The sequence below is a fragment of the Tenrec ecaudatus genome, chromosome 8, assembly GCF_050624435.1.
Source record: "Tenrec ecaudatus isolate mTenEca1 chromosome 8, mTenEca1.hap1, whole genome shotgun sequence".
Lineage (NCBI taxonomy): Eukaryota > Metazoa > Chordata > Mammalia > Afrosoricida > Tenrecidae > Tenrec > Tenrec ecaudatus.
Window position 1 is genome coordinate 141,492,804 of NC_134537.1, and position 26,289 is coordinate 141,519,092.

Genomic DNA, 26,289 nt, shown 5'->3' on the forward strand with positions numbered 1-26,289 from the left:
TTACCATTTAAAAAAGGAAACAGAGGAAAGATCTAGGAAGCAAAGCTATGGCTAGAGGTGTAGGAATAGGTGAGTACGTATGTAAATTCATTAATTCATAAAAATAGAGGTATTAGTCTATGTACATATATTTATAAGGTAATACATTGAGGTAGGGGATGGATTTCGGGCCACTGCTCATGCCCTTCTTCAATGCAAGAACCTTTTGTGCTAACAACCTGGCATTCTGTGTGCTCACCCTCCCAGCACAATCACTGAAGACAAAATGGGTGCATAAGGAAATGTGGTGAAGAAAGGGATGGTGCCCCGCTATAAAAAATATTGTTCTGGGGTCTTAAAGGCTTGACGTTAAACAAGCAGCCATCTAGCAGAGAAGCAACAAGCCCACATGGAAGAAGCATACCAGCCTGTGCTATCATGAGGTATTGACTGGATTGGGTAACAGGCATCAGAAGACCCAAAACAAACAAATGAAAAAGAAAATACCACATATTGTTGAGAAGGAGGGGGGTTGGAGCAGAGACCCAAAACCCATCTATAGACAATGGGACATGCCCTCACAGAAAGGTCACAAGGAAGGGATGAGTTAACAAGGGCGGAATATAGCACCAATTTAACACATAATATTCCTCTGGTTCCTTGAGGTTTCCTCACTCCCACTATCATGACCTCAGTCATGTCTTTCACTGTGGGTTAGACTGGAACATGTGCACAGGTACAGATAAAAGAGCTCAAGACATACAGGACCCAGCAACAGGAATGTGAGTAGTGATACCAGGAAGATAGAGGGAAGGTGGGAGCAGAGGGGAAGTAGATTAAACTGATCGCCATGATCAATATATAACCGACCCCCTATCGCCCCACCCCACCACCGTGAGATGAACAACAGAAACCATGGGGGTAGGGAGACAGTGGTCGGTGTAAGATATGAAAATAATAATTTATAATTTATCAAGGGGTCCTGAGGGTGGGAGAGAAAGTAAATGTTCAGAAAATAATTGTGGCAACATATGTACAAATATGCTTGATATAATTGATGTATGGATTGTTGTAAGAGCTATAAGAGCCCCTAATAAAATGATATTTTAATAATCAAAAACTAAATTTTTTTACCATTTTAACTATCAAGTAAGTATACAATTTTTTAATATTAATTACATTTACAGTGTTGTAGAACCATCACCACTATTTCAAAACCTCTTTTATCACCTCAGATAGAAATTTCAAACCTGGAAACAGTAATTCCCTATCTATTCCATTTCCCTATTCCCAGGATCTAATAAGCACTAATAAACTGTCTTCTATGCATTTGACTATGCTCGATACTATGTCTGGTATATTTTAATGTGGGATTCACCCACATTATAGCAAGTATCAGAACTTCATTTGTCTTTATCACTGGATACTATTCCAGTGTTATGCATGTATTACATTATTTTACATATATTCATCTGTTGATGAACACTCAGGTAGTGTCATCTTTTGGTTATTAAGAGTCACAATGCAATGAGCATTGATTGGAATACAGGTATTTTGAGGGCCTGCTTTCAAGTCTTTGGGGCCAGTGTCTAGGAATAGACTTGCAGGATCATGTGGTAATTCTCTCGCCAGCTCCTTCTTGACCCGTGGGCCAGTTTACATCCTCTACCTCCTGAGTTCCTTGGAAGCTGCCATCTGGTGGGGGTGGCATAACTGTGTGAATCTGAAGGAATGGGCTCCATTTCACCAGCCTTAGCACTCTAGAGATCCTTTGCTGGTTGTATAAAGATCCATATTGCCTCAAAATATTTCTCCCATTTTATTCAAAATACTTGCTATAATGGAAAACATCTGACTTTACAAAGAATTCAAAGCAGAGAATAATTCAGTCTTGAACAGGTTACCTTACTGAGGACAACCACTCAACAGTCTTCTTCAGTGACTGTACCATTTACTTTCCCATTAGCAGTGCATGAAAATTCTGGTTTTTCCACATTCTTAACAACAGTTGCTATTTTTTCATTTTTCTTATCCTGAAGATTGTTTTGTTTTATGTGCCACTGAGCCACAACCATAGCAAGTAAGAAATATCTCATCATAGTTTTGATTTGCATTTTCCTAATGACTATTGGTTTGAGCATGTTTCCATGTGCTTATTGAACCATTTTTATACTTGTTTGGAAATATGTCTATTCAAGCCTTTATTAAACTAGCCAAATTTTAAATTGGATTGTCTTGTTATTGATTGTTTTGATATATTCTTGATATTAAGCCATCATCAGGTTCCTACATAGTTTTCTTCCAATCTTGAGGTTGCTTCTTCATTAAAAAAAAATCCTTTGTTGCACAGTTTTAAATTTTGACTCCAATTTATGTATTTTATTTCATTGCTTATATCTTTTTTCATTCTTTTGACTGTTGGCACTCAAAGAGACAACCTTGAAGTTTTCATATCTTAATTTTGCCATTTATTTTTGGTCACTCTTTGGCCTTCAGAAACACAAAAACGACGATAAATCCAGTTTACTACATTTTTGTGGAGTTAAAAAAAACAACCCGTGGCTTTCCTGAAGGAACCTAAGAGGTTGCTGTGTGATATGAGAGTCAGGAGAATGGTATATTGCTAGAGCGGTCTGGTTCTTTAATCCAGGGATTTCCTAGATTAAAGGAAAGCCACATGGCACCGACTGTGGGAGGGGCAAAGGGGCGAGGAGCAGTTATCTGTCAGCTCCTTGGTCCAGCCTCACTCGGGGCTGTGCAGCCTGAGTACTGAGTAGTTCTTGTGGAAGTCCACATTGCGGTGTCACAGAAGGCTCTGAGTAAAAAGCTAGAGTTGCACTATGCCTGCCCAACTGTGTTTGTGTCAGGTTGTACGCCGTATGATGTTTCCAAACTTGTCCCGAAACTGATTGCTGATGCTCTGGCTTGAATAAGAGTTGAGGCTGAGCAGATTTGAGTCAAAGGACAGGGGCGCAGTTGTAGTACTGAGATTTCACTCGAATGCCCCAAATGCCACTCAACGTGTAGTGCAGATGCCAAAGTAACGGCATCGTGCGGCACTGTGAGATTCTCTTCATGATTATGTGCCAAATATTACCAGTGTCAGATATTTCCATAGTACACAGTGAAACAAGATTCCTCTCTCATCTTCAGAGGGAGACAGAGGGAACTTTCATTGTAGAATGTGTCTGTTTAACTCAGGATGCTGCTGTTTGTGCTCTCCAGCCAGTCAGACGCATAGTGCTGCTCGGTACAGCAGAACGAAACCCTGGCCGGACTTGTGCCATTCGTACAGTTCTTATGCTGGAGCCCTGTTGCTGGCACCTGGCTTGTTGACAGTTTCCTCTTCTTCACTGAACTTCTACTTTAACAAATGTGATGCCCTTTCCCAGGGACTGGGCCTTTGGGCCAGCGTGCCCAAAGTCTTGCCATCCTTGCGTTTAAGGGGCATTCTCTAAGATTTGTTTTTCCTTCTGGCAGTTCATGGTACTCACTTGCTAGGGAGTATGTTGTAATGTGTTGGCTTATGTTTCTGTGATGCAAGAAGCTTTGCCACTGGTGTTTCAAATGTCAACAGGTCACCCATGGCGGGCAAGTGTCCATGGCGCTTCCAGGCACAAGAGTAGAGAAGGAAGCAGGAATAGGTGGCCCATTACTGAGAGGTTATCTATTGAAAACCTTTTATGAAAGATACCTGATACTTAATAGTTTAATCCTTGTAGCAGCTGTGGGGTAGCTAGCCTTGATACAATTAACTTTGCTTTATAGATGAAGATGCTGCACAGAGAAGTAAAGTCACATGTCCAAGGTAATAGAGAGCGTGGGCTTAAAGCTAGATCTCAGCCCACCAAGATATTTTATTTTTCCTTCCTGGTTTAGTTGTGCGTCACAGCGTTGATGCTGATTGATCTTGCTGTTGCTGCCCTGTTATTGAAGGCCACCTCCTTATCTCCATTCTGGTTGCAAAGGTCATCTGTTATTTATTCTTTTAACCCTCTAGAGGTCAGTATTGGTTTGGTAAAAGATTCAGGGGCCCTTAGCATTTGATTCATATAATTTTAACCCATTAGGACTTACTGCTAGATACCTTTTGGACTGTCTTTTTCAGTAAAACTCGATTTAATGGCATGCATAGAATACCTTGTAGACATTCTGTGACAGATATAAATGTATTAATAGTACACTTTCAGTCCCATTCCAGATGAGGGGGTACTTCTGCATTCTCAGCCCTTAGTTAGGTAGAACAACGACCAATATTGCAGATATCCTTTTCTTTCATTTGGCCAAATCTTATTCTCACATGATTCTTTTTGTTATCTATTGCCTTCATGTAGTAAACCATATCTAGATTTGCTATGAACATCCAGTACCCAAGCAAAGCAAAGCAAAGTTGTTCTGTGGAGGGCACTCGGGACAGAGTAGAAGCACCCCACAGGGTTTCCCAGGTGGCAGTCATCACCAAAGGAGACTCCACATCTTTCTCCTGTGGAGCAGCTGGTGCGCTCAGCCTATAGACTTTCCTTTAGCTGCAAAGCACTTTACCACCAGCCACACAGCAGCCAACCAGCAAAAAGGGACCAAATCCAACTCATTGTCATCAGTGGCTCTAATTCATAATGACCCTATGCAGTTTCTAAGATTGTAAGTCTGTGGGGATAGACAGCCTCATCTTTCTGCTGCAGAGCGACGGCGGGTGGGGGGGGTTTGTACTGCTGACCTTGCAGCCAGCAGTCCAGTGCCTAATCCACGGTGCCACCAGGATTCCTTATCAACATATTACTTATCAATGCTTAGATTTAGGCAATTCTGAGAGTGCTAAAAGGTATTTTCTATCCTCGAATAGAGAAAAATTACCTATTGAAGTGCTCCATTGTTTTCACCTGGATGTCCTTGCAGGCTCCCTGAAACCTCTGCCCAAATCCCAACTTACTCTTTTTCTGGCCATTATTTCTTGGGATGGTCCTACCATCCTCATCAAGACCAGGATACTTGGAGCTATTTTCAGTACCACCTTCTCTTTTTTAAACTTTCTCTTTTTTAAAACTTCTCTTCTACATACCACATTTAAAACAGCAAATTCTGTTGCTTCTGCGTCTTTCTGTATGTTGCCAACTTAATTTAAGCACTCATCATTGTCACGGGACTGTTAGAATGATCGCAATTGATTCTTCTGCTTCCAGTGGCCACCTCCCAGCTGATCACCCCTTGGTCCTAGATTTTTCTGGAATGTGGTTCCCCTGTGTGCATTATTTCAGGGTCTCCCCATTGCTGGCTGACGGGCTGGTGTAGAAACTTTTTATGACACCTTTCACATGATCCCCCTTAAACTATACTTGAGCGACACAGACTCACTTACTCCCTGAGTGCCTGGTGCCACTCACTTTCTCTTGCTGCTTCCTTCTTGTGTTGTGCTTCTCTTTCCTAGAAACTCCCCTTTGGGAATGTCATGCTTCTTTCCAACGAGCACACTCGTACCTTATCTTCTGCGAAGGCCTTCCTGGCATTCCTCCAAGCATATCTGAATGCCTTTTCCTTTGCCCAGTTTGCTGTCCTCTCTATTTCCACACTTCTGCACTGAATTACAGCTCTTTGCTTGCTTACTGGAAGCCCAGGTGGTACAAGAAGTTAAGCATGTGGTCACTAAACAGAAGATCATCAGTTCAAACCCCCATCCAGAGGAACCTGAAGGAAGGCTGGGTGATCTGCTTCTGAAAAGTCACAGCTGTAAAAGGCCTGTGGAGTCAATCGACTCTGTAATACATGTGGTCACCATGCATTGGAATGAATCAGTGGCATCTGGTTGGGTTTTTGGTTCTTTGCCTGTCGCCCTCCCCTCTCAGTGTGAGGTGAGCCTCAGGAGTCAGGGACTACATCTTATTTCTTTGTATACTTACCATGAAGCACAATACCTGGTATTGAGTAGATATTTAATATGAAGGTAAGTAAGTAAAAAATATTGCCTCAAAACATAGAAACGTTTATCAAGCAATAATTTCCAAACGTGAAGCTGTTGTTTTTTTTGACATAGCCTCTATCTAAGTCTCCACACTTCTGAAGACAGTGTTTACATCTCTCTCATCATTGTCTGAATAATTCTGCACTCTGAGACTTAGGACACATCAAAATGGAAGTTTGGGGATCCTCCGGGGACTACATTGTGCTCCTCTGAAATGGTCTTTGGCTTTTGAGAGCTAGAAAGCAGTCTGAAGGGATCAGATCAGATCAGGACTCTGGGGAGGACAAGGAAAGATTTCCTGAAAAATTCCGGTAGGGCAAGAGCCCTTGAAGAATGAGCAGGTGCACTGTGGTGGTGGTGGTGGGAAGTGGGGTCAAGGTCGGGGACCTCATGGTAACTTTCTTAAGACGAGCTTGGCCATGATTTGCAGCGGGGCTGGTAGGGAGCGGTTGATCGGTCCCGTTGGGGGAGAAATGGTGGTAACACACACAGTAGCCATGTCCTGTAGCTGGGCTGCTGGACTTCGGTAGAATTGAAGAAGTGGTACGTGACAAGGACTAAAGAATAAACCCTGCTTACTGTCTGCAATGAGGAAAGTGAATAACATCAATACAGGACTCTTGAGTAAGAAGTGGTTAACTTTGTAAAAATTTTACATCAAGACTATGAATTAGTAAGAAAAAGTAAACACCTACATCTTCCTAAGGTCTGGCTTGTATGATTTATATCCTTTGTTCTCCAACTCCAAATAAGGCTGGAGAAATCAGTCAGCTGCTTCTTTGGCACATGATTATAAGGGTTGTCGTTGGAGGGACAGAATAAATGGTCATGGTTAGACACCTTACCATGTCAGAAAAGAGCTAGAAGAGCAGCCTGAAGGGCATTTATTGGATTTTTCCATTGACTTTAAATGTTGTATTTTTATTTGAATATCTATCATATATTTACTCCTTCGATTTTCTACCAGTCTCATAGCATACATTTCATTAGGTGGACTTGTATCCATATCAGCAAATATCCAAGTACGTATTTCATTACTCTTTCTGAGACTTGGCATTTCCAATTGGGCTAATTTCTGCTTGGCAGGCAGCTCTGACTGGTTTCTCACATTCTGGAGAAGCTTTGGTTATTCTGACAGAGGTCTGAGGTTCTGACAGAGCTGTGGAATGCAACTTAAAACCCTTTGACTTCTAGGAGAGTTCACGGTCCCAACCTACTCTGTACTGTTTCTCCAAACTGATTAGAAAACCAGTTGCCAACTGAGAAAAACAAAAACAAACCCCTTCTAACACAAGAAAACAACAATAACAACAAGAAAACCACCACACACTAAATCATATAATTCTACATTTACTTCTATACCATACATTCCAAATTTGTATCTAAATGATAGTACTGAAATATGACCCCTCTTGATTGCTTTTGATGCATTGGCAGTATCTGATTAGTTTTAAAGAACAGTAACAACATGGGACTCAATAAATTAAGACCTATTACTGAAAGCAAATATAGAGATAAGGGAGCAAGTGATCCCTCTACATTGAGGGTTGGCTCTTTTGATATAGAGGCTTTGGGACGACTTCATTCCTTCCCCAGTCGTCCCTGCTTCTCTTTTGGTAATTTGCAGTGAAGGTGGGAAAGATCATCTTACCTTTTGAGGGGAATAGAAAGAATGCCCTCATTTTTTTGGTGGGGGGGGGGAGAGGGTAGTCTTAAGCATAAATGAAGTATTTTTGGGTGCCTTCTCTATTTCAGTTTGATATGAAGCCAATATGTATTTTATGTAATTCACACCAGCTATCAATGGGTAATATGCAGAGAAACAAGTTTGTCCATTGATTCAAATCTCTGGAATGTAGATTCTTTTAGTTTTCTTGGCAGAAACTAGCTCACATAGTTCAGGTTTTTCTCTGTTCTATTATAATTGTCTTGTTTGGCCAGTGCCTGGACAAACTTACTGAATATTTCTTTAATTCCTTAATCTCATTCAGAGACTGATTTTTAAAACTAATTTCTACTTGTCATTGATGGAGAAATATATATTGATTAAAGTATGCATATTCTGAGAGGCTACATTTTTCAAGCTTTGCATCTTAGGATGATAATATTGGGGTGGGGTGGCGGGTGATGAGAGGAAACTTACTTTGAAATACTTATAAAAAAAATCCCAAACTTGGTTAAACCAAATTCAGTAAGTTTCCTCTAAGTAATTAGATTTCTCTTGGCTTTTAATTTGCTAATATGTGTTGTATATATATTTACACACACATATATATGAATAAAATACATATATGGAGATTCATGCTATGCAGTGTTTCTCATTTGTTTGACAACAGAACTTTTTTCTTTTTTAACATTTGGTACTTTGAGGGAATATTAGGGTACATTGGCATAAAGAAAGACGTAGAATTTAGAGTCTCTGATTTACCACTAGCTAAGTTGTGACTGGAGCCCTGGTGGCAGAGTGGTTAAAAGTTGGGTTGCTAACCACAAGATCACCAGTTTGAAACCCCCAGCCGCTCCAAGGGAGTAAGATGAGGTTTTCTAGTTCTATAGCGTTACAGTCTGGAAAACCCACAGGGGCAGTTTACCCTGACCTATGGGGTCGCTGAGTTGGCATCGACTCGATGGCAGTGAGTTTGAGTTTGGGGTTTTGAGTCTCGTGAACTTGAACAAATCCTTTGTCTTTTACCCTCTAAGATTTATTGAGTTTCTTGTTGTTGCAAATATACACAGCAAAATATGCACCAATTCAACAATTTCTACATGTACAATTCAGGGACATTGATTGCATTTGAGTTCTGCAACCATTCCCACTCTCCTTTTCTGATTTGTTCTGTCCTCATCAGCATAAGCTCTTTGTCTTTTAAGGTTCCTATATAATCTTTCCTTTTAAAAATTGTTTTAGCTTTTAATATTTTGTGATTTCTTTTAAATAATTTCATTTGGTGCTCTTACAGCTCTGGTAACAATTCATACATCCATTGTGCCACGCACGTTTGCACATATGTTGCCATCATCATTTTCAAAACATTTTCTTTCTACTTGAGCCCTTGGTATCAGCTCCTTATTTCCCCCCCTCCTTTCCACACCCTCCCACTCTCCTTTCTACTCTTTAAATGACTCTTACCAGTTTGATCCCGTATTAAACTCACTGCCATCATGTTAGTTTTGACTCACAGGGACCCTATATGACAGAGTTTGAACTGCCCCTCTGGGTTTCTGAGACTGTAACTGTTTATGGGAGTGGAAAGCTTTGTGTTTCTTGTGTGGAGCGGCTGGTGGTCAGACTGCTGACCTTGCAGTTCGCAGCCCAATGCATAACCACGATGCCACCAGAGCTCCTTTGATCCCATATAAATAGATAGTAAAAGTCTTATGATAAATTATTCTGTTTTAGATGACTTCAGAGAATAGTTTGGGTTTAAGGCTTAAAGATGATCTCAGGGCAGTACTTTCAGGGGCACACCCACCCTTCTTGGCTTCAGAAAGCTGGAGTTGATGAGGATTTTAAATTCTGTTCTATACTTGACTTGCTTTGGGTAAGATAATCCTTTGTCTTTAGGCCTCATGTATCTTGTATTGATTAATGGTTCTGTTAATGATTTTGCATAGTCCAATTTTCCACCTCTTTTTTAATCTGTTGAAGCCATACCTTCATTGCAGTCTATTCTGTTACACAGAGGAGTTAACACTTTCTGTGAACAAAAGAATTCTTTAAAACCCTATTTTCCCTTGATTAAGGTCATGGAATCACATTGGATTAATATTTCAAGTAACTCTATTAGGTTAATTCATTCTCTGATTGTATTTTATTAATCTATTATATCCACGTAATATGAGTGTAAGTGTTCCTTAAACTTCGGTATATAAAAAATAATCCTTTCTCCCCTAAAAGATAGTCTATCATTTGTGCTTATCTCTTAAATACATACATGAGAATAGTTAGATTCCATTTTTAATGTTTTTTTATAATATCGGCTGATTAATTTTATTTTCATATGGAAAACTGGAAAATGAGCTCCAGTGGAATACGTTCAGGGTAAAGAACAGTACACTTTAATGTGCTTGGTTTTATTTATGGAATAAAACTTTTATGTAGTATGGTTTTTTTATTACATTTAATTAAGTTTGTTTCTTCTTTTTTTTAACGTATGTGTGTGTGTGTCTCTATTCTAGGCCCAACAACAAAGGAACCTGGATAACATCGTTTTACAACAACCCAGAATAGGTAGCAAGAGAAAATTGAAGAAAGATGCTTATACAATTTTTGATGCAGAGATAGAAAGCACTAGCCCCAAGTCTGAACAGGATTCAGGAATTCTGGATGTTGAAGATGAGGAAGATGATGAAGAGGTAACTAAAATCTGAACTGGAATAATGAGATCATTGTTAGATGTAAATAAAATATGGTTAAGTGTGATGAAGAATTTATTGACAATAATGTAGCCTGTGTGACCTTCTGAGTTCTAAATGTCATTTTGAATACAAATAGACCCCAATTTTAGGAAACTGAAGATACACTAGGGTATCTTAGATTTAAGAGGACTTTCATATTTGAGAGGATACAGGGTTTGGTAGCATTATATTGATTAAGGTGTTACATCAAGTGAAGAGCAGAGTTTACCTGACCTAAGAGATGAGGTCCAGATGCCTCCACCTGGACTGGAACTACGTTATTTGAAGCAAATACAAGGTCTACTTCAGAGAGTAGGTAGTAAGCAAGTAGATTTCGGTATCTTGAGAAATGGTGTGGATTGGAAAATATTTTTAGCTCAAGAAAGCTTAGCATATATTCCTGTAGGAACTATCAGGGGGTATCAAAATAAACCAGAAAAAAAGTTCTGCTGGGCAGAGCTTTTGTAGTATGAATTTTTCCCAGTAGATGAGCACTGAGCAGCTCACTCTGAGTTAGTGCACACAAGGGCATCACCTGGGAAGGTTCTCTTTGGTCACAGTGAATTTTTTCATAAAAGCAGGTTTTCTCAAACCTCATTATTTTGAGATGGCCGATTTAAGACAAAAACGTGTGACTGGAATTTTGTGTCCTGCCTTGGGGGGAAATGCCACTGTTGGGAAAATGCCACAGCTTACACAATGGGAAAACTCAAGTATGTGAGTGTTTTTCTTGTTTCGAAAGAGGTGAAATGTTGATTGATGGCAAACCTTGTTCTGGACGTCCTTCAACTTCCCAAATGGACGAAAATGTCAACTTGTTCTGCATTTGGAGTTTGTTCCACCAGGTCAGACAGTTAATCAAGCTTTCTATTTAGACGTTCTGAAAAGATTGCATAACATTGTGTAACAGAAAAGGCCCAATTTGTGGCAGAGGGGGCACTGGTTTTGCCACCATAACAATGCACCCACTCACGCAGTTATCTCAGTCTGCTAGTATTTGGCAAAAATCCAGCATACCTCTTGCCCCATGCACCTGACTCACCTGACCGCACTTCGTGCAACTTCTTTTTCTTTCCACGAATGTAAGGGCCATGAAAGGACAGTGATTTGACCAAGAAGAAGAGGTGAAGCAAAAAATCCAGGAGGTTGTCAGCCATCCAAACAGATGGGTTTGAAAATGTTTCCGAGAATGGAATTTCAGACTTGACAAATGTATTAAGTGTAATAGAGAGTATTTTGAAGATGATAAGATTGTTTTGTAAAAAAAAAAAAAAGATTGTTTTGTAAAAAAAATTACATACATAGCTTTGGGGGGTGGGGTGGGTGGAGGAGTTTTGGTTTTGTGGCGAATACCCCTTGTAGGTATCTCAGTGATTGTGGAAGAATCTGAGAATTTTTTTATTTATCTCTTAGATAATTCAGTATCACTCTAGGCAAAGAGTAAGTTTAAGTCAGTTAATTAGTACTTTTTATATTCTTGCCATTGTATTTAGAAAAATTAAACTACTGTGATATTTTAGGTTTCCTGAAAAATATTTTGTTTTTCCTATATACTAATTATTTGCATATACTAGATCCATTTATTTGTGAGTATATTGGTTATGAGCATGACCTTTAGAGTCAGACATAATGTTCAAATTCAGGCTCTGCCACTTAGTTATTTTTATTAATAATCATATTACTGACTTTTGAAATGGCCACCAATATATGTAAGGAATGATTTATTTCTGTGCTCAGAAGCTTACTAATTCTAGTCTCTTTTTCTTTGTTTCATTTCTTCTGATAAAACAGAGTTGACTCTCTTTCCTTATCCTGTTTCCCTTTTCAACTTTTCCTATTCTTTTTGGTCTCCCCTCTAGGTTAAAAAAGAAGCTCCACCCCAAAATGTGATACTGACTAAATTTGTAACTGTAGGGAAGTGAGTTAATCTGTTGGAAACTTAGTGTAGTCATCAGTCAAAGGAAGACAGTGGTCTCTGCTCTAGGAGGTTGCATATGGTATCTGCTCCATAGAAAATGGTCCATAAATGTCAGACTGTGTCCTGGTTTCAGTATTCCTTCTTGCTGACCCTTCTCTGTGTCAGTACTGTCAGTATGTCTGTTCCGATTATTCCTTTTTCACTTTGAAAGTCAAATTGGCACTGTTGAGGCTGAAAAGCAAATAACCAAATTAATTAAGTATCTAAAGCATTATTATCTAAATTGGAAGGTCTGTGTTCTTTCATATGCATTTATCCTTTATAGTTGAAATATATACTTTATATGAATTTTTATTATGTAAATAAGACATGAAAGTGGCCTAATTCCTCATGTACTTGCATAACAAAATCTTAATGGCTCTCAATCCAAAACCCACTACCATCAAATCTATTCCAATTCATAGTGAGTTTCCGAGTCTTGGTAAAGCCTACTTTAGAAGAGTAGACAGTGCCATCTTTCTTCTATAGAATGGTTGGTGGGTTTGAACCACCGCCCTTGTGGTGAGCAATCCAATGCTTATCTGGCAGTGCCACCAATACTTCTTTACTCTTAGTAGAGCTAAGAAAAATCTTTTTGAGTCTTATCCTCTGGACCAATTTAGGTTAGAACATCAGGGCATTCCCTGATACTCATTGAGATAGAAGGGAGTAGAGACGATCTGAGTACTAGAATGCTCTCTTTTTGCTTCTTTAGTATAGTAGGTTATGGATCCACCCTGCAGACCAGACTGCCATTTATTATACCAATCACTGATGAGGCACTACAGTAGTACAATAACCTATCCGTTTTAAGAAATTCCAGTGAACTCCTTTCATTATATTTTGGGTGCCTATCAATGAAGCAGCTAAAGGACACCTGGTCGTTTAGTAGGTTATGAGTTGGGGTACTAACTGTGAAGTTAGAAGTTCGAAGCCACCAGCTGCTCCTTGGGAGAAAGATGAGGCTTTCTACTCCTGTAAAGAGTTACTTTCCACAAGACTTTTCTGCTCTGTCCTATAGAGTTGGAATCAATTGACTTGATGGCAGTGAGATCAAGGAAATGAAAAATTCTGTTTAGATGCTGTGGCTTAAGGAAGTAGACATTAAACATGATCGTGCTAGGATAATTCAAACCTGAGGAGATGGTTATATCTGATCAGATGAAAGAATGAAGTACATGCATGTCCTCCTGTATTAGTCAGAACTTGTAGGTAGGAGCTGTTGCTGCTGGGGACCAAGCCCTTTTGATTTTGGTGCTACATTTCTTGCTTTTGGAGAGGAGAGAAAATAATGGGAGGGGAGCTAATAAATGAGAATATAATCAGAAATTAACATTTTAAAATGGCCCTTTATTGCAAGCCACACACAATTTTTGCTAGAGATTTGCTGATTGAGCTCTTACAATAAGAATTCAGCAGTTCACTGTCATCTAATGGCATCCTATCTTTAAAAAATTCCTACCTTCTATTTATTTACTTCTCAGTGTGAATCTTCTTCAAGTGCACATTCTTAATCTCAAACCTCATGTAGAGAATTATTTATTTAGATGTCTCCAAACTGGTTTCTTGGCATAGTTCTTGCATGGTGTGAATAAATTCTTCAGATAAGGTCTTTCGTGACCCACTGTCACGTTGTGACCTTCATTCTTGTCATTCTTCCACAGACCTCATTGAGAGCAGTGTAAATAGTTTTGGGGGTATTGTGATTTTTATTCTTAGAACATGGTAATTATGGCATAAAATCCTGTAGGGCAGTGGTTCTTAACTTGGGGTCTCAATTCCCTTAAGAGTTTGATAAAATATATGGAGTCTTTTCCCAGCAAAATGTACATATATTCACTAACAAAAATTTCTGCATGCAATTTCAGGAATTCATGAAATTCATGTTGCCCTTAGACTCCAAATTAAGAACTTATGCTGTAGAGCAGTACTACTTGAAGTGCATTGTGCATAGAGGTCACCTGGGAATCAAATTGCAGTCTCGTCTGCAAGCTGAGTTTGAGAGTCTGATTGCTAACATGCACCCAGGTGGGGATGATGCTGCAGGTCCACTTTTAGTTGTAAGATTGCTTAGGACCACGAGCTAGCATTGTTAGTGCACAAAGTGATCACCCCCATGAGTCAGTGGGGCTCTTGTTGATGTTTCGGTGTTATTGAATAAACATTTTCCTGTCGTTATCAAGGAGACTGTTTGGTAAAGTGCAGGCGCAGTGAGAAAGAAGACCCTCCGTGAGATGAATTGACTCAGTGGCTGCAACATTGGGCGCACGCACAGGGATAAGTGTGAGGATGGGACAGGATTGGGCAGTTCTCTGGGGATCAGAGTCGACTTGATGACACCTAACAACAATGCTGTACTTAAAAAAATATTTTGTTCTCTAAAATCTGCTTTTAATAGATACCAGCATTGTCTTTTATGGTATTTTATAATTCTAATGTAATATACCTTGTTATTTTATTATTCTCTGAAATAAAAACTTTTTACCCCTTCCTGTGCTTTTAATAGGAAAGATGCTCTTGGAGTTGAGTGACATTTGTAGGCTATGTACTACATCTTTAGCTGGATGGTACTGAACAGAGACATACAATGCAATCCCTCAGAAAGCCACATGCCTCACTTGATGTAGCATGCAGATTGCTAGTATATTAATAGTATTAAACTGAAATAAGGTTTGTGCCAGAGACAGGAAAAAGCTTACTAGCCTGGGAGCTCTGCAGATGAAATCACAGTAGTAAATTGTTTTCTTGGGTACCAACCATCACACACGTTGAATAAACGGGCCCAGTGCATCTCCTACTGACCCCTGAGAAGTGTGACAAATAAAGTATTTCCTGGTAACATTCTTCGTTTTAATGTTTATTCTTTGATCAAGTTAACAAAGGGGGCACAAATAAGATAAATGTTTTTGTTCACTAGTCATAGGTTAGAGTTGAAGTATATATGTTGATGCTTGATTTGATTTACAGTTCAAATCCATGATTTTCAGTGAAAATATGTGTCGTCTTTTAAAATTTGGTTTGACTCTATATGTATTGTTCTGATATTTGCAGTTCTTCTCTGTCTAGGTAGAACTGTTCACGTTTTCTTTTTTTTAAGAAGTATTGAACATTTTACATTGAGAGTATATTTATGGTCCAAATTCAATAGGAACATGATTTTTGAGATATTTCAAGATAAAATATAAAGAGGCTACCAAGGTGATGTATTATTTGTGAGAAGCAGGGGAATAATGCCACTAAAGGTAGGCATCCTAGGACTCCTTGTGACCCTATAGGACAGCACAGAACTGTCTCTGGGTTTCCAAGACTGTCACTCTTGAGGAAGTAGAAAGCACCTTCATTCTCCTCTGGAACAGCTGGACTTGACTTGATGCCAGTGAGTATGGCTTTTGGTTTGGAAGGTAGGCTTATTGTGAGGGTTGAATGTACATAAGAGATACACTCTTGTCAGAGTGCTCTCGTCTGCACAGAGCTCTCATATAAAATAGTCACTATTGTGATTGTGTGCTTTCTAAAAAATCAAGCTACAAGTTGATGTGGTTTGGTAGTATGTATTTGAATTGATTGATGAATGCAGTCTAATTTAAAAGTTTGAAAAAATACCATATTGAGTAAGAAATAGTTTCAAAAAGTAGTGCTTATGACTTCTTCTTTATCGGTTACATAAGACTTTCTGAGTTCTTCTGACTTTGTTTTTACCACACTTATGACACACTCCATGTTCTATTTTGTCTCTTTCGTAATTTGCTTACACACTGTTAGAGAGCAGTGGTTATCTATGTCGGTGATTGTTTAAAAAATGTTGGCTGGCTGAATAATTCCTCTCAAGGTTTTAATACCACTTTTGAAATTTGGAATTATTAGGATGGGACGCTAAGCTTGAATACAAATGCGATGCAATATAAAGGCTTTGGGGATGCCTGAATAATATTGAGATTACACTGATTTTTACAAAATCATTTTATTGGGAGCTCTTACAACTATCATAACATTCTATAGTTCAATCACATCAAGCGTTAATGTACAATTGCTGCCGCAGTCAGTTTTAACACTTTTTATTTTTTCTTGAACTCCTTGATATCAGCTCCCCTTCATCCCCTCCCTCCCTCACCCTAGCCCCAGGAACTCTCATTCATTCATTGCTGTATCTTAGACTATCTATCTATCTATCTATCTATCTATCTATCTATCTATCTATCTATCTATCTATCTATCTATATAAAATTCCTTTGTTCGCTCCCTTCGAGTAGGGTTATACAAGATAATTTTATAGTAACAATACTTGAGAAGGACTCAGGACTTGTATTAACTTTGTATGATTGAGACAAACAGTGTAATTTCTTTAAGCATCTCTTTTCTCACCTACAACCTAGTGGCAGTAATTTTGTGAAACTAATTGTAAAAAATATGATTGTTGTCATATTTGACCCAATTTAAAACTGTTACTTGTACATGCCACATAAGTACATTTATACTTTTATAAATTGTGAATTAAAGCTGATACTTTAAATTCCAATATTATATCACAGGTCTTTCCCCATTATATATTTGTATCTCTGAAGGTTCTTGCTCCTTTGATGTCAGTATATTTACTATTTACCTAATCACAGGACAAGGGGACCTCGGTGGCATAGTGGGTTCTGAAAATGGACTGTTAATCACAGGTCAGCAGTTGGGAACCACCAGTTGCTGCTTGGGGGAGAGATGACATTTTTCACTCCAGGAAAAAGTGAGCGATAGTCTCAGAACACTCCCCTACCTCCAGCCCCCACCCAGGGGTAGTTGCACTAGGTCCCACAGGGTTACGATGGGTCAGAATGGACTCTGAGGCAGTGCAGTGGTTGGAATCATAGGAAATATATCTGTAGCTATAGCTCAGAGGTGCCACGAAAATGTTGCTAACATCAACAAACTTGTTAATACTTCTTTGAAATGCGTTTTTCCTCCCAACATATCCCACTGGGGCTATGGAGTTCGCAGTACTGTAGTCAAATGATTCTTAGCATTGTTTTCTCCTTAGATATGATTGTTACCAGATATATATACAATTAAGTTCATATGTTTTTAAAAAAAAAATTTTGGTGTAGTGGGTACTTGTTGGGTTGTGATCCCCATGGTCGACTGTTGGAGACCACCTGCAGCTCCGCAGGTGAAAGACTGGGCTTTCTCCTTCTGTGAACAGTTATACTCTTAGAAATCCACAGGGGTCTATATGAGCCAGCATTGGTCAGTGACAGTGAGTTTGGTTTTCTTTTTTGGTTTCTATCCTTATTAGCTTAATTTTTTGAATGTGTAAAATTTTGAACATGAATCAAAAGGCAACACCATATAAAAAGATGCATTCAGAAAAATGATATTTTCTTTATCCTTTCCATCCAGTTTCTGACTACCTATTGTAAGTAATCAGTAGCATTAGGTTTTAGGTGTGTGTATTCATATGTGTGTATACATTTTTAGACAGCATGATTATTGTTTGCACATATATATTTTTGTCCTTTGTTTTTTCCACTCGAGATTATATCCTGAAAGTTACTAGAAACTTATTTTTGTTTTATTATTCAATGATATTCTATTTAATTTTATAATAATGAATATGTTTTATTCAGCCAACCTCCTATTGGAATAGCTGAAATAAAAAGTACTGATCTTACCAAGTACTGGCAAGAATGCAAAACAACTGGGACTTCCATGCAAGGGGGCCTCCAAAAGTTCATGGGAAAATGATATTGGAGTTTTCCCATGAAGTTTTTGAAATCTTCTTGCATAATGCAGTGGAAGTGTAAATGAAACAGTTAATTTGGAAAACAGCTCAGCAGTTTATTATAAAGATTTATAGATCATATAATCTAGCTATGCTATGCCTAGGAGAAATGACAACTACCCAAGAGAAGACAAACTATGCAAGAGAAATGAGAACTTACACTCACACAGAAATTTGAAACTGAATGTCTATAGCAGCTTTATTAATAAATCATCAGGCTAGAAACAACTAAATGCCCTTCAGTTGGATGAAAATTACTTTGAAATAAAAAGGTATGAACCAGACACAGTTGTTAACATAGATTAATCAAAAATATATTGTGCTAAATCATCAAAAGCTTTCAATGGATGCACCCTGTATGATTCTATTTTTATGACACTCTTAAGATCAAATTCTAGGGACATAATTTATTTTCCTGGCTGGGCATCAGAGCATGATTTGTTTGCAAAGTTACATAAGGGAATTTGGAGGAGTGATTTAAAAAAATTCTTATTAAGAATCTCTGGTGAAATAAATGATTAACACTTGGCTGATCACCAACAGGTTGTCGGGGTGAACCCAGTCTGTCATGATGTTGGTGAAACACCTAACAATTTCTTCCATAAAGATTACAGCCAAGAAGACCCTCTATAGGCAGTTTTACTTTGTCACATGGGTCATTATGATTGGAAGCCAGTTCAGTCCCTAACAGCAACATTGATGGTGATTAGCAGACTCCTATATACACTTAGCAAAACTTATAACGTGGTTCCTAAAAAGTGTTCATTTTTAATATGAAATTTAAAAACTGTTAAAAAATAGAATCTTGAGATTAAAAAAAAATCCATATAGTAGGGGTATAGTTTCAGAGTAAGTCCCTAGAAGAAGCAGGATAGCTGATTTCAGGGATAAAGTCCTAGGTGGTTTTTCTAGATATTGTCAAATTTTCCTCCATATGGATTGTTTCCTTTTCAGTGTCACCTGCTCCAACGAATGATTGTGTTAACGATTTCTGTATAGTATCTTTAAAAGAATATTTTATAAAGCTTTTGATTGAAATTTTATTCCCATAATTCAGAGATGATAAAATGTGTAGTTTTAATTTTCTTTCTTATACTATGGGCAAAATTTAAGTGTCTTTTCATAAATGTGAGGGTTCTATAAGAAGCCCCTGGTGGCATAGTGGGGTTATGCATTGGGCTACTAACTGCAAGGTCAGCAGTTTGCAACCTCAAACTACTCTGAGGGAGAAAGAGGAGGCTTTCTACTCCCATAAGAGTTCACTGCTCCCATGAAGGGTTGATGCCAACTCACTGTGACCGTATCAGACAGAGACTTGAGGGACTGCCCTCTGATTTTGCAGCACTTTGATAAGGGAGGGGGGCGCTGTTAGCATAGTGGGTATGTATGCATTGAGCTGCTAACTGCATGGTCAGCAGGTAGAAACCACCGCCGCTTTCTACTCCCGTAAAGAATTACAGTCTCAGAAACTCACAAGACAGTTCTACCCTGTAAGTTACTATGAGTTGAAATCAACTTGATGGTTGTGTTTGTCTTTATTTTTAATAAAGAGAAGTGGTGTTTCTTTTATATTTTTATCTTTTGCCTTGTTCTCCTGCTTCATGCAAATAGTTGAGAAAAAATTTAAAAGTAGTCTATTTGAGGTTTTCTGAGGAGGAATTCTAGTAATTCATGACAACCTTACTGGAAAAATCCTATATTTTTTAGGATGAGGCTCTTATTAGGCTATCCTCACAGACTTAGAAAATCTTTATTCTTTTGCTCAATCTAATCACTTAGAATCCTAGGTTTTCTGTTTTGTTGGTGTGTCTGTGATGTTTAGTCTAACTCCCTAAAAGCATATATCCAAGCAAATTCTCTCTTATTTATTATTTTTTCCCTTAACTTTTTTTCCTCTGAAGTTTGGAAGCAAAATCATTCAAAAAATCACACTGATGAAAAATGGTTCCCAGGTATTTCCTGGCTTCCAGACATAATATGGGCAGTCACAATGATCCTCTGAGTGCAAAGGCAGCGACCCTTAAGCTAATCATTTGTTGCTTTCTCCCTGCTCCCCCCTTCAAAATGCTTGGTACATTTTAATGACTTACGATCCAAGCTACTGCTCAGAAATGGGCACCAAGTGCCTACATTCACCCACCAATACGGAGAAGCTGGCTTGCATAAAGTGGTCATCAGAAGCATTTTCAAGATAGAGAATGACTCAAAAAGTTAGTGAGAGACATATCTAAATTCTTTGCAAACCTCTATTGTCCTCTTTTTGGATGGCCCACCTGCTTGAACGGCATCTTGAGAGAAACAAATGGCCTGTGTGTGTGCATGCGTGTCTGTACTAGGACAGCTATGGGGACAACAGGGATAGGACACGCTAATGCATTTCTGTTTCCATTGTCATGGCTTCTTTATTGGCAGAATAGGCATCTCTCTCCTGGTACATTTGCCACTCTTCTTGAGTGCAGGGGATAAACAACCTTTTTTTTTTCTAATGCTCTGTTCCCTTTTTGCTAATGATGCTTATCCACCAGTAAAACCATTGATTTACTAGGTTTGCGTTCTGCTTCTTGTCACTAGTGAGTCTCTTAAGATAGTTTAACAAGCCATAACTCCAATTCCTTATTTGTAAACTTTAGGGGAGCTTAGTAGCATGTTTGAAAATTCTAAGTATATGTATCTATTAAAATTTGAGGCATGTCTTTCCCAACCCAAATCATCACTTTTTTGTAATGTGGGAAAACATGTTTCTTATCCTTTATTAGAGTAACTTTGCCATACCCTTTTCTGGAAGTTTTTCATTTTGAACTAAGTTGTATTAGAGAAGCAGAAAAACATATAAAGGTGAGATCCCGATGTCTTTCAAATATTCATGTTTTCTCTTTTAATGAACATTTAATTTTGCTTTTAACCTGATAATAACTGCTGGTTCAAAGGCTCATAGATTTATTTTCAGGTTGTTAAAAATTATCAATGCATAAAGCTGTTTTTCTCCCTTCTTAGTGTCCTATCGTCCAATTGATTTTCATCATCCTTCTGTAGCTCCTTGTGATGGATGATGCATTTATGGTAAATAAATGCTGCATAGGAGTAAATAGTCCAAGAAGTATTGTTGCTTTGGCTGAAGCTATTCATATGTACTGCCTAAATGTAAGCATCAGCATGCTGTAACAGACGCGTTGTGCTGGTGTCTAGTAGATATGCCATCGCTAGAGAGTATGTGAATGTGACTGTGTGATTGTGGAAGATGCCATAGTTGTATCCATGCTATCTACCTCTGGATATGTCAATTCAGCTACCCTTAAATGATCTTAATCATTTATTGTTTTTATTTTAAAATGCATCCGAATTCTCTGACTGAAAGCTTATATGATGATCTGGTCTGAGGCAAAGGCCTCTTAAAAATTTTTAAATCTTGCCCTCTTGAAAATAAATAAGTGAAAACTAGAAGACCTTCCAGTCAGAAACTAGACAGGGAATTAGGCAGCTGCTGTCCTTGGTGATGAAATTGCTTCCTGTCAGTTCTTGAGGAAATCAAGTAGTTAAAAAAGTAGGATAATTTTGAGTATACTGCTTGTAGCTACTGTTGGTATCTCCATAAATCTATTTGAACTTGTAGAAAAATACAGACCCCAGTATCTTAATGTCTTGAGTTCCTGACTGCCAGGCAGAGGAAATGTTTAACTATTTTAATCATGTTTCTGTATCTCAGAAAGAAAGCCCTTCTGAGAGGAAATGACAACGTCCTACCACAAAGTTATCTCTTATCAGTTACAGTCTCAGTCGATAATGATTTGTCAAACTTGGACATGTGTAAAATGCAAGGCCTGTGTTATTTACTTTGGAAAGGGAAAATTAGATGAAGCTGATAAAGAAAGGAGTCATGGCTTTTGTTAAGAGACAGACACCATTAGAGACAGTCATTGTTAGCTTAGGAAAGTGTCCTTGGACCACTCCCTTGGCCCCTAGCTGAAACCTAAACCTGCTGGAGCAACGTCAGGGGAAGAAGAATGAAGACGACTTTGACAGAGATGTAGCCTTTTAAAGGGTGAGCAAAGAGCGGGCCTTCAAACAGACCTATTTATGTGAGTCGGGAAAAGCGGTCTTTTGTTCTAGTGCTCTTCCCTTGCCCCCATTTATTTAGATTTTTGAAAGTCCAATTTTTATCCTTCCAAGCATGTAGCATTCCTTCACGGAGTGTGTTGCTCTTCTCCTTTCACCTTTCTGTAGATGTGAGTCTTTTTTTATTAGTAGAAGCAGAGAAAACACATCTTGCTCAAAGCAACATGAGTCAGTGCATACTTTACATACCTTTACCCTCACAGCGCTCCTGGGGGGGGGGGGGGGAGGCGCATCCCAGTGTTTCTCACAGAAGGGAACCTAGAAGAAAAAAAGATTTCTAAATATCAGACTATTTTTTGAGTGGAGGCAGGAATTGTGAACTGAAGCCCCATTTTGCCCACGCTCTGCTTGTCTACATTTCTTCTTATTGCTATCAAAGTGGACAGTCATGTGCTTAGCTAGACGGTGGTCCAAGAAGGCACCGGGCACATGCTCACTAAGGCTTAGAACAGTGTGGGCTGAGTGCCCCTCGCAGAGAATAGGTTTGGTTGTAAGTACTTGTTGGAGATGTAGGTGAGGGTTTCCTTGCCTCTCTAAATAGCACCATGTTAGTGTCTTAGTAACCAAGCATCTTTATCTTTTAAGGGGCCCCTCAGCTTACACCTCATAAATACCCTTGCATGTACACTCTGTCAGGATGGTTCTGGTGTGTGAAAAGGATCAGGACCGGAATATGAAGAAGAGCCATGAGGGCAGCTTGCCTTTGAGAGCAGCCATGACTCTGAGCAGAATAGATAAACTGCAAGGAAAAGAACATAGAAGCAAAGTTCTGATTGGATTTGTTTGTCAAGATCAAGTAAGAGCATGTTCTTTAGGTTTTTTTTGTATACACGGATATTTATGCTAAGTTTAGATAATTGATTTTAAGTGAAAAAATGACATTTCCTGTGCAGATCAAAATTTAAAAACATCTATTTCTAAATCTTTTAAGAATATATAGTTTATAGAGCATGAATGCTGCTATAAATGTAATTTTATAAAGTTTTAGAATTTTCCTTCAGATTGTGCTTCACTTGCAGTTTTCATTCGTAGGTGGTGACAAGATAAAATGAATTTACTTACTCTGTCTCCACTTAGCACTCAGAGGGGAGACTGTAAGGATGTGTTAATGTGGCGATTTCAAATAAGGGTCCCTAAAGGGATCATTTGTTGAATTTTTTTGTGCGTGTTAACATGAAAATGAGTATCCGTTGTCTCAAATGGAATTTTCTTAAAAATTTAATTTTTAAAAAGATTTTGATCTTACTACTTCTATAAGCATGCTTTGTTTTTTTTGTTTTGTTTTTTACAATTAGCTAGCTTTCTACTTCCATAATGTAGAAAGGAAACCCGCAGATGCAGTTCTACCTTGTCCTATTGGATTGCTCTGAGTCAGAATTGACTTGATGGCAGAGAGTTTGGGATATCTATCTATCTATCTGTCTATCTAATGCTTGGTTCATGGTGTATAGGATCTTGAATTTTTTATCATCAAGCTTTGGGTTCTCATAAAAGTTTATTTTGAATGATTATTGAGTATATGCTATTTTGAAGTTCTTAAAATTGGGGATTTACTTCCTATGTGGATGCAAAGCTGATGACCAGAACAGTCAACAAGTTTGAATTAATGAATATAGACATAATGATTTCAGAAGGAAAAGCAAGTAGGTGTTGTGCTGTTAAGTTATAAATGGTTAGATTTCCTTAGGAAAACCACCTTGGTAAAGCAGCTTTGCTCCCAAAGAAGAAATGAAATTGACTTCGTGACGTAAGGAAAACTACCCTTGCTATCACGAATCAGCCTGATGGAACTAGATGTGCAAGTTACAGTATATATTTCTGCTGGGTCATTATTTTGATTATTTCTTCATTTTAGATTTCTTTTTCAAAATTTTACTGTTAGTGTTTTCATTTAGTGGGCTCTTCTGTTTCAATTGTGACTTACTTATCGATAGGCCATATAGCGAATAAGTTTCAGTACCAAGATTATATCATAGATTCTAGTTCTCCTCTCAAGTCCTTTTTTACTTCCCTAAGCATTTTTCCCTAATAAAAATCACCATGTCCCTAAGAAGACTAAATCAAGACATTTAAGTTGTATTTCTTTGTGTTTCTTTATTTTTCTTTCAGAGGCCCATCTACCTAAAGTTTCTGTGAGTCAAAGTCAACTCACCACCACATAGCATCAGTGGCCTAAGATGCAGCTCTGAAAGCAAATGCGGGACCAGCACCACCAGTACCACCTGTTTGTTCTTTGTCCATATGGGCTTTGCTTCAGTCGTGGTGTAGATTGTCACAGTTTACTAATTCTGTAATAAACTATTAGAACTGTGTTCCGAGAAACATAGTTTTTTTTTTTTTTTTGCTCTGTGTTTCTCTTTCAGAAAGGAGGATGGATTTGTTTACTTTTTCTTTTGCATTTGAATACTAAAATAAGTTAATTTCTTCTTAGTGACCTTTTTAATATTTTGTGACAATCTTCATTTTGTTTGCAGGTACCGGGGGCCCAAGATTTGGTGGATTTCTCTCCTGTTTATCGATGTCTACACATATATTCAGTACTGGTGAGTCTATCTGGCTCCAAGTCTGCTTTCTTACGATTGCTAGTTTTTCCTGTTTTTACCAAGAATGTGACATGGAAAGGAAAAAAGAAAAGCTAACAACAACAACAACAACATAAAACAGAAAGCGAAATGGGAAGCTCTTTTTGTTGTTTAAGAGCTATTTATTGCTGAAAAAAGTAATTATTTCCTTTTTGAATTTTTTTGAGCAGAAATTCTTTTAGAATTTTTAATGTGCATTTGTCACATAATATGTTATCATTAAAGTTAGCGATGCCAATTTCTATTTGTCACTTGCAAATTAGCTTCTATCTACAAATAGACATATACACATTCACATTTTTCTTGATTTAATGTGGCTCTTTAAAAACTATTAACCTACTTTTTCATTATAATAAGTTGTTTACTTCACCCCTGAGTACAAGTATTCTTTTGTTATATAAAGAAATTTAGAAATAAAACCTCTTTAAGGAAAATATTGTGGTTATTAATAAAATATTTAAGAAATATTTCTCTGTCTTGGGAGTATACTTATGTGCTCACAGGCACACATAGAAGCAGTCATACACTTAAATTATGAGTCTGAGGTATCAACAGAGAAATTGATTCAAGAGGTTCACCTGGTAGCAAAATTCAGCGAATCTTATATCAAGTTGTTTTAAATATATTCCAGTGTGTCTTACTGCCCAGTCGGTTACCTGTTTTCTTTCTTCATTTAGTTAACATCTTGTCACTTAATCCTTACTGCCGGCAATTTGGGACACTGTTGCTTGGACTTGATGGCCTGCAGTGGTTGGGACATCTCTGAGAGTTTCAGCCAGGGAGCTTCCTTCACCTTTCCCTTCCCCTCTCTTTTCTCTTACAGATACATTTTAGCAAGCACTGACAGCTTTATACTATTAAGTCATCCTATCCATGGAAGAGTCATATTCAATTACATTTTTTTCTTCTTAAACAGTTTTGGCCCTACTTTTTGCGTTCCTAACAAGGAACACTATTGATATTTGTAAATTGATGTGTACACACACACACACACATAAATATAACAGTTTGAGTTTTGGTTTAAGATAGGTGTTCTTTTCAATTAATCAAATTGCCTGAAGATAATCACAGTTTTGTTTCTTTTTTTGGTCTATATCTCATTGTTCTTTTAATTGTTTTGCCATTACTTTGTTGTTCAGTAAGGCAGCAGTGGGTATCTCTGTCTGATTTAGAATCTTAAAGAAATGTGCCTAATATTTCCCCACTGATTTATGTTTACCATAGATTCTTAAAAAGTAGTCTTTATTTACAGAGTCCTAGCTTCCTGGTAACTTTTAAAGGCATAAATGGGTGTTGAATTTGTTACTCCTATATGCTGAGATAAACCGGAGATGTTTATACTTAAAGTTCATGAATGTGCTGCATTTAATTCATAGATTTTTTTTCTGATGGTAATATGTTGATCTTTCTCTAGATAATCCTGATTTGATAAAAAGTTATTATTTTAACATGTATGGAAGTTAATTCCATTTAGTACATATACATATTAGTAGTTTTATATTTATGAACCCAAATATACAGGGATTTGAAATTAAATGTTATT

General features: G+C 37.9%; 1 protein-coding gene across 1 annotated transcript in view; it reads left to right on the forward strand.

Moving 5' to 3' along the window:
* EXOC6B (exocyst complex component 6B) overlaps positions 1–26,289 on the forward strand; it is a 567,559-nt gene that overhangs the window by 232,464 nt on the left and 308,806 nt on the right. The window contains exons 7-8 of the mRNA XM_075556958.1: positions 10,115–10,291; positions 24,639–24,707. Coding sequence (XP_075413073.1) covers positions 10,115–10,291; positions 24,639–24,707 — 246 coding nt within the window. The remainder of the gene's footprint in view (positions 1–10,114; positions 10,292–24,638; positions 24,708–26,289) is intronic.